The sequence below is a fragment of the Nelumbo lutea genome, chromosome 3 (genome assembly GCF_056320005.1).
Source record: "Nelumbo lutea isolate HS-2025 chromosome 3, American lotus-T2T, whole genome shotgun sequence".
NCBI lineage: Eukaryota > Viridiplantae > Streptophyta > Magnoliopsida > Proteales > Nelumbonaceae > Nelumbo > Nelumbo lutea.
The window spans coordinates 4,578,798-4,587,698 of NC_142686.1; the positions used below are offsets into that span (position 1 = coordinate 4,578,798).

An 8,901-nucleotide genomic window follows, 5' to 3' on the forward strand; every position below is an offset into this window, starting at 1 on the left:
CCTTCTGGGGTGCTGATGTGAAAGTATATATAACATAGGGTTGGATTCAGTTTGGAATAGGGACCAGATCTGCTCCTCACACATGGCGTCTCACACTGACCTTATTTACGGGAGATGTTCTCAATGTACAATGGGATGTGCCTATAATAAAATGCTAACCTACTTCATCTTATATCTTTCACTCTTTGCGTTGAGCCTGAATTGTAAAAACACCAATCAAACACGCCAGAATTTGAGATTTGGTCACTTTTCGGCTGACCTACGCCAAGTTGCATACATAGACTAGTGTAGTGTAACCCATGCGGCATCACCTAGCAAAAAGAAATAAACTTTTTTGCAAGCTTTTAGACGTTTCCTTTTTGTCTTGTAAAGCGTCCAAGGAAAACAGTCTTGTTATTCAATGCCATAACAAATGGAGGTGAGGACACATCCTGCTTTGAGGCGCAGGATTTATTACGGTAGCAATTTCTGGCGCTTCACATTCTGAATAATCGGCTCCTTGACCTGTAAAAGTGATGGGAAAAAAAATACAATAAAACACAGTAATTGATCCCTTGCAGCGGAAAAAGAAGTCACAAACATGAACCAGGGTGTTACCGTGCTTGTTTTTATACTTCGCTTGTCCTTGGCGACTCCACTACAGAAGGTAGCACCACCATCGTCAATGTGATTTGTTCCATTATGTTCGTTCCCTAGTACTACTGCGCTTTCACGTGAAGAAACTGGATGCTGAAAACATTCTCACTGATTAATTATGAAATGTTTGACCATGCTATTTTTACAAGCTTTTCTTTCGATTCCTCTGAAAAGGAGAAAAGAAATGTATGAAATGGATAAAACCAATCTCACTTTGCTATTGCTAATGGGAGTGATCCCTTGCTCCCCTGTCTTGACTGTTGTACGATCACTCCTAACGGAATCATTTTGCTGTGCATCAGATCTGTCTCGTGTTCGTGTGAGATCCGATCCCACGGAGTGGAGGCCCCCAAATGTAGACGAGTCCCTTTGCAAAACCGCTGACCAATAGTGGAAATGAACATTTATAAATGGTGTTTGTAGTTATCATATTCTTTCAAGTGAAAAACAGAGCTTGTCAAGGCGCAGGGCCAGGGTTTAAGTGTTTAGTTTTTATATTACCGGTTCTCTGGATGTCTATGGTCTTGGGTTTGTCGACTGGTTCATTATCTCCCATTCCTTGGTCAGAATCAAGTGAAGTCACTAGAGCTTTCTTTACTTCCAGCAACTTCCTGTTAGTTGACTCAGAATGGATGACACGTTTCCCTGTAGAAAATGATTGTCGATTAAAACGCCCTCCTCAACCTAATCATAAATAACAAGTTTTAAGAGGAGTATTTCTTAAGCAGCATTCACCTAATTTTCGGTTGCTTTGATTTTCCACAAAACCTTCCTTAGTCATTCTGTCGATAAGCTTCCGAACGGTGGTTTGGTTAGCTTCTCCTTCCAGGAGGTTCTGAAGCTTCCCTATCGTCACATATTCCATGGGAAGAGTGTGATACAGAGCCTACAATGAAACGGGAATCGTTAAGATACATGACAATTGCTTAGTCCGCGACTCGCCTGGCCCTCCTTGCATTAAGTATTACCAGTTGGTAGGGGTGTCAATTGGACTGGATTTGGCCCAATCCGATTCCGTCCAATGTGAGTCCATTATAAATGGATCAGGTCCAATCTAATAAATTTTTTGAACTATTTTAGACTGGTCCAATTTAATGTTTGGACTGCTTAAACTGTTCAAATTTATTTTAATTTAGATTAATTCTAACACAAGCTTGGTCCATTGTCACCTATATTCTTATCTTCTATCAATGGACGGGATATTATCCTAATCTAAACGATTCCAATATAAATTCATTACAAATGAACCAAGTCCAATCCAATTCAATAAATACTTTGGACCATTAAATCTGGACTGGTCCAATTCAATATGTCTTGCTTGTCTGTCTAATCCATCCAAATTGATTTTGGTTTGGATGGGTCCAATGGTCCATTGACATCCCTACTAGCTAGTGGCCGGACCCTCCCCGTGGAGTGATAGTCCACTGTCCACCACTCAAAACTCAATAGTGACCTGTCAGGCCCAGCATTAGCTAGAGGTATGTACAGGGGCAAGGGAAGTCCGGCCCAACCCACCCTTGATGTCAACCCACGTTCTTTTATTGGATTGACCCTCTTACATTCAATGGATCTGACCTTCATGTATAAGTAATCACCCTCCCGTCCCTCCGAACCCTTGTTGGCTTTTCTTGCAACCGGGCTTTGTCTTGCATCTACTTCCATTTCATCTTTCACGGCACTGAGGTCAAGGTTGGGTTCCTGAGGCGAGGTTGCATTGGTGAAAACATAGGTCATTGAATTCATTACTAGAGTGGTTGAGATGAAAACCTTTAGTATGTTAATGGTGTAAGTGTCTCTTCCAGTAGGAGATAGCACCCCTTCTTTCACGAGTTTGTCCACGATCTCTGAAAACCAACACAGAAAAAATTGAGACAAGAGATATTAGATAGGGACCTACCAGCCGGAGTCCTCTTGTTTTAGCCTTCAGCAGGGATACAACTTCGTTCTAACCTTCCGTCAGAACCTGCAAATCATTGATACCAGTTACCGGAAAAGACTGAATATTTTCTCTTTCTTTTTATTTTCTATGAACAAACAAACGCTTCGTTTGCTTTGCCATATCAAAAACCAATAACCAGTGATCATCTATTAATCATGCTACATATTCACATAAACCGGATAAAAGTGCAAGGGACTGATCCATATGTGATTGGACCAAGACCCAGTGCTGAATCATGAATATGGACATAATGGATTATCCTAAATGGATGATGTGTGTATACACCCAACAGATTTTTAAGAACACTTTTACATAATATTTCCTTTCTATTACTCAGATTGTTTGATATAAATGAACAGCTAATTTGCAATATGAATGTCATTTTTCCTATCAAAGATAACTCGGGTACGAGGATGAGAATTTTTATAAGCATATTGTAATTATAAAAGCATGAACTATCTTAGCACCATATACATTTTCATAGAGTTATTGGCAAAGTATACATATTTTCTCATCTTGTCAGTCTGATTCTTGACACATCAGTCTGACTCCCGTATCCCTCTCCACGCAACATTCCCAAACCACAGCAAATTGGCTCAAAAATGTGAGACTTAGGCTATGTTTGATTTGAAGAAAAAGGTAGGGAAAGGTAGGGAAAGGCAGGGAAACCTATACAAGATTTGCAAGGTTTTCCTACCTTTCCCTATTTTTTCTTTCAAACTAGACAGTCTTAGATTGTGTTTGGTAGCATTTTTGTTTTTACCTGAAACGTGTTGGGCTCATTAATATAAATTGGCATACAATTTAGGTTATTTATGGTCAAAATAAGCGAACCTGTTCTTGTCCGAAATTCGAGTTCAGGTATGCTACCAACAAAACGCTCTCATAAACAAAAGGGAGATGTTCTTCTATTTGCTACTGCACCCGTACATTGGGAACATCTTCCCATTAACAAAAACAAAAGGGAGATGTTCGCAATGTCTGCAGTAGCTTGTTGATACAGTGCTGGGAGCGTTTTATTGGTAGCAGATTCCTACCTTTTTGTTGCATGAGTGAAGTTTAATCATTCTAGTTAAAAGTAATGCTTACAGACATGTCTCACAAACTTAATTAGGTCCGACGATTGATTTTTTTTTTCTTTTTTTTTTTACCTCCATTGAAGCCAAAGCTTGGCTTTCAGGCAGAGACCAGAGACAAGCAAAGGTCTATTAGGCCCAGCCCGGAGCTCACACAGACGTGAAGGGCAAAAGCCAAAAGTCGACCAAATTATGACGTATTCATTTTCTTCCAATAAGCAGATTTACGCATGAAAGAAAATAATATAGGTTCCAGAAGAGAGGTACCACATGGTTTAAATCAAGTAAAGAATTCTAGCCTAGAAATCATGTTGCAGACTTGCAGTATGTCACTAACATTAGAATGATTTCCTGGCTAAAGCATAGCAAGAATTTGGTGGGTGATTACCCTTGAAAGAGCAAACTAATTTAGTTGTTTAGAGAGATCATAAATCTTTTAGTTCTACAAGTACATGAATAGCAAATTATTAATAAAAATAAAACGTAAACCTAACATGCAATTCTTGTTATGCTTTAGCCAGGAAATCATTCTAATGTTAGTGACATACTGCAAGTCTGCAACATGATTTCTAGGCTAGAAAAAAATTGTGCATAAAAGAATGACTTTGATATTAACAGGGTTCAAAAAGCTTTGATGATGGTAATTTTTACCACTGAAATGTCAGGGAAGTTTGAGAGAATATCAGTAAGTTCAACTCTGTCAATGTGGCGTGAATTAATCCATTCCTTTACTCGGGTCAACTGTCGTTCTTCCTCCTGTTCATCCTCTGTAGCGTCTGCATAATTAAATACGTATGAGACAGGAGTACAACTAACCCGCTTCAACTATTTAGCAGAAAACACCAAAAAGAAAAAAAAAACGATTTCACAGAAAACAGAACATGATTTTCCCACAAGAATGAAGTGTTTCATGTTTACATTCTGTTAAGGAGTTCGGATTGGGAACATCTCCGTATTTGTATGTTTTAATTAATGGAAAGATGTTCCCAATGCACCGATGCTAGTTTGTGATGTGGGTGAGAGGACTAGAATCTTCAGATCCAGATGTGAATTCTAAACATACCATCATCAGTCATGGCATCGTCCTCACGTTCTCCTCGCTCACCTGATAAAAAAAACACTGTTCGTGTCTACAGAAAGATAAAACGCAAAGAAGCATAAACTACACAAGAAGATATTGACTACCTCTAGGTTCGACAACATATTGATTCTCGTGTGAACAGTTAACCTGGGATGCATTGAGTATTTCATGAAATGGTCTATCGAATTCAATTACCCGTAAAAGAATCATGGCATGCTTCTTACCTCGCTATCAGAGGTAGATGAATCATCTCCTATAGAGTCTTCCAAGCTCATCCGCTCGTCATGTCTACCACCATTAATGTTCTCATCCTCACAAGGATCGAGGACACTTTTAACCTGCATAACAAATAATTCATCAAATCCAAACCTATGAAGAATCTGAACTAGTCATATATTCTATGGAAAATGCATTCCTCCATTTCTAACCTTCAGAGCTAATACCAAATGCTTGCTGTTAACTTGACCAACCTCCATCTTCAAAGGAGTTTTTGTCCAGGTACTATTAGCCTCTTTTTCAGTACAACTTCTGAAGAAGGGTGGTTCATAATCTGCTGGCTGTGAGGTTCTTCACCATGTTATTTGACAAAAAAAAATGATAAAACCTTTAATTCTCAAGTGTTTATGCTTACATACCGTCATGTCATCATAATAAAGAAGCTTCATTACAATGGTGCGCTGAAATGCATAATAACAATTTCATTCATTTTTACATATTCATATGGTCTGAAATTCAATAAAAATCTCTAGGATTATAGATTTGTTTAGGACCTCTTCCGGCATTTGATCTAGTGTTCTCATCAATTGAACTAGTGTTCGCACCATTTTACAAGCAGAACTCCTACAAATTTAAAATCAAGCGGAAAAAGATGAGTTCATTGAGGGAAAATGAGAAAAAGACAAAACCACATTTCTATACCGCATCTGATTGGGAGTAATATCAGTGTTGACGTTCGACTTGAAGGAAGCTCCTTGTTTTTTATCACCGACGCGATTGATATTCATTGTAACCTCGTCATTCGAATTCGAATAATTGAAACCAACTGCGAAGGCAAAATTTATGCCTCTTAATGTGCTGAGAATAACGTAACATATTCAGGACGATTAAGATGGGAAACTTCTAAGACCAAGTTTTAAACGCCTTTTTTTTGGTAACTTCTAAGACCTTGTTATACTATATAATAAGATGTATTTTAATGCTTTAATTGCAACATTGTTAGAGTGCAGCTAAAACGACATACACGCATACTCCTCAATCATCGGACCTTCGATCGTTTCACATATACAGAACAGAAGTGTTTTCAGGTACTTTTTCTGCAACGCATCGTAAACACCTGCCAAAACAGAGAACAACCAAATGATACTGAGTTCCTTTCAATTAGTGGATTAAATTAAAACCTCCATGACATACGTGAATTCATATTGACTGAGTAAAGACATCTACCTTTTTCCATCCAGTCAATTAGTCTACGTGACTCGTGGTCCATTGGCATTAGCTTCTTGATCTTCATTTCTGTAGAAATGTTGAGCGATTTTGAAAATTTTACGCAATAAATTAGTGTTTTTTTGAATGGAATTGAAGGAAATCCTGTAAGGGCAAGCTTACCTAGAGCAGGAACGGACTTATCATTGAAATAATTCTCCGGAAAAAGGCCTCTGATGTAGCTGATGTTGAATATTGCAATACGTAACAGGTTTCTCGTCTTTTCGTAGAGGAAGTGAAAGCGAAACCATCAGAAACATAAAATCTCTTGCCAAAAAATAAAAATAAAATATCCAAAAAGGATTTTAGATCAATGCCTTGATCTATTGTATTACTGGATGTATCAATTCTCCCTCTATCGAGAAAGTTTCCTTTCCTTTAAGAAATTATCAAGTGAAAGCAAATTATAATCAATGGAGGGTTACGAAGTATAGATCTATTGTATTACTGGATGCCTCAATTCTCCCTCTGTTTCTGTCAGAACTTACGTAATAGTGTAGCAAAACAACGACGATCCACCATTTTTTTATAAACAAGCATATGGTTAGGAATTAAACGACCTTAAGATGCTAGAACCACTATAAGGTTCGGATACGTTGAAATTCGGAGACACTGAAGCTTTCTATATTCCAGTTTCTCAGAGAATGATCGATTAATTGCACAGTTCTCAGAAGAATTGACAGAACATAGTTATGAAATCGATCTGAAACTTTTAAGTTACACGTGTCGGTCTGAATCTAAAAATCTTTTGCATACAATTGAACGGAAGTTCAAGATTATCGACACAATTTTGAAAACACTTTGCAGACGAGAGTGAACGTGAAGTATGATCGATAAAATTTTGGAAGGAGAAACAGAAACGTTATCTCTTAAATTCAAAACTAATCGAAGATAAGTAAAAGTTTTCAAAAAAAAAAGCGATAACAATATTTCGATCGTCAATTACCAGAAGCAAAGAATCCTGTTCTGTGATTTCTGATTCCTTCAATTTCTGAGCTACAACCTGAAAAAACAAAAAAAAAAAAAAGCAGAAACAAAAACAAAAAAAAAACAAAGAGAATGAGAGAAAAATGAAGACCCAAGGAATAAATCAGACATGAATAATTTTGAATTTCTGCTACTCACCATGTTCTTCCGCTTGATTTAGATGATGAAGCTCCAGCTCCAGCTCCAGCTCCAGCTCCAACTCCAACTCAACCAACTTCCTCTTCTCCGAGTTCTCTCTTTGAAATCAAAACTTCGAGAAACTGGCGGGGGGGAAGGGATGAAGGGAGCTATTTATAACAGATATAGGCTATAGCCCTCAACGCCATAATGCGCTTTTACTTGAAATTACACATTTACCCTGTAATTTTTCAGCGATGTGAAGAGGTTTATGGTAGAGAACCACATCGATCTCGACCAAGAAAGTGAAGAGGTTTATGGTCAGAGGGTTGAACCGTGACCACGTAATAATATTAGACTCAATTCTTTTTTTTTTTTTTTGATAACCAATATTAGACTCAGTTTGGTAGGAGTACAACCTTATATTTTGTATATATTTTTATATATTTGTATTTATACTCTTTTCAAATTGAGCCTATGTACAATTATATTATATACATAATAATAATAATAATAATACATTTAAAATGTATAATTATATTGCATTATAATATTTTAATTTTAATTTTTTATATTAAAAAAATAAGGTTAGAGATAAAAAATCATTTTTTTGACAAAAAAATAGTAGGACAAAGTGCCTTTGAATATTTGCATAAGGTAAAATAAATATGATAAAAAACCAGCCAATTATACAAAATTATGACCAGTTCACTGGTTGGACTGGCTAGTCAGCCGGTTTCTTATTAGTTTCAGCTTTGGAGTTATGGTCAAACCGATTAGGCCTGAGTCATGATTTAACCGGTTCAATCAGCTGGTCCGATCTACGTTTCTAAACATTGAAAAACGCATAATGGGCCCATTTGTCACTTGTTTAAAAATTTTAGCACTGATTCTATGGCTTAATCGGTTAAGTGAAACGCATAGTGCTATAGTTGCAACGTTGTAAGACTAAGACAGCACCGCATCATCGGACCGTGAAATTTTTTAGTAGGAAAGACATTATTTATGGTCAACTTTATTTTAGGCTGCATTTGAAAACGATACAAATAAGTGTGAATGCAAATATTGAGAGTGTAAAACAGTTCATATAGATTGTAAAATTGGGTTAGTTTTATACTGACAAATTTATCTTCTTACCAAACAGAATTTTAACTGCAATGGATGCAAATATGAATTTCAATAAAGCATATGTTTTTTTTTTTATCAAAACCCCACTTGAATGCAAATTTACTTCTTTTTTTATTGATGTACTTTTACATCTTATTATCAATGTAAATATGCATTGATCTGTTATTTATCAATGCATAAATGTAATATTGTCAAACATAGGCAAAAGTGAACCAGAATGCAAATTTACCCTGAATCGGGATTTACACTCTATTTGCATCGTTTCCAAACACAGCCTCAGCAACAATGTAATTTCTTAGTTTACATTAGGCTCAATTTGGAAGGAATACAAACACAAATATGTAAAGTGCAAAACCTTACATTTTGTATTATTTTGTATCTATTATATTGTATATACCTGTATTTATACTCCATCCAAACTGAGCCTTAATCTCACTAGAAGATATATCAGACAA

At 36.6% G+C, this 8,901-nt stretch overlaps 1 protein-coding gene across 2 annotated transcripts; it reads right to left on the bottom strand.

Annotated features, from left to right (window-relative positions):
- Positions 1 to 231: 231 nt before the first annotated feature.
- On the bottom strand, positions 232 to 7,466 carry ASY1 (DNA-binding HORMA family protein). 2 transcript variants are annotated; one of them, XM_088978963.1, is made up of 21 exons: positions 7,340 to 7,466; positions 7,161 to 7,217; positions 6,338 to 6,434; positions 6,176 to 6,244; positions 5,973 to 6,065; positions 5,651 to 5,774; positions 5,503 to 5,572; positions 5,368 to 5,409; positions 5,161 to 5,289; positions 4,957 to 5,070; positions 4,837 to 4,879; positions 4,715 to 4,756; positions 4,303 to 4,427; positions 2,587 to 2,599; positions 2,404 to 2,480; positions 2,212 to 2,334; positions 1,372 to 1,522; positions 1,138 to 1,281; positions 850 to 1,016; positions 598 to 729; positions 232 to 504 (listed from the first exon to the last, which is right to left on the bottom strand). In XM_088978963.1, exons 1-21 carry the CDS (start codon positions 7,340 to 7,342, stop codon positions 454 to 456), a joined length of 1,866 nt encoding a protein of 621 aa, XP_088835089.1. In that variant the 5' UTR covers positions 7,343 to 7,466; the 3' UTR covers positions 232 to 453. The 2 variants fall into 2 exon arrangements, with proteins under 2 accessions (XP_088835089.1, XP_088835090.1); XM_088978964.1 differs by lacking the exon at positions 2,212 to 2,334.
- Positions 7,467 to 8,901: the final 1,435 nt, after the last annotated feature.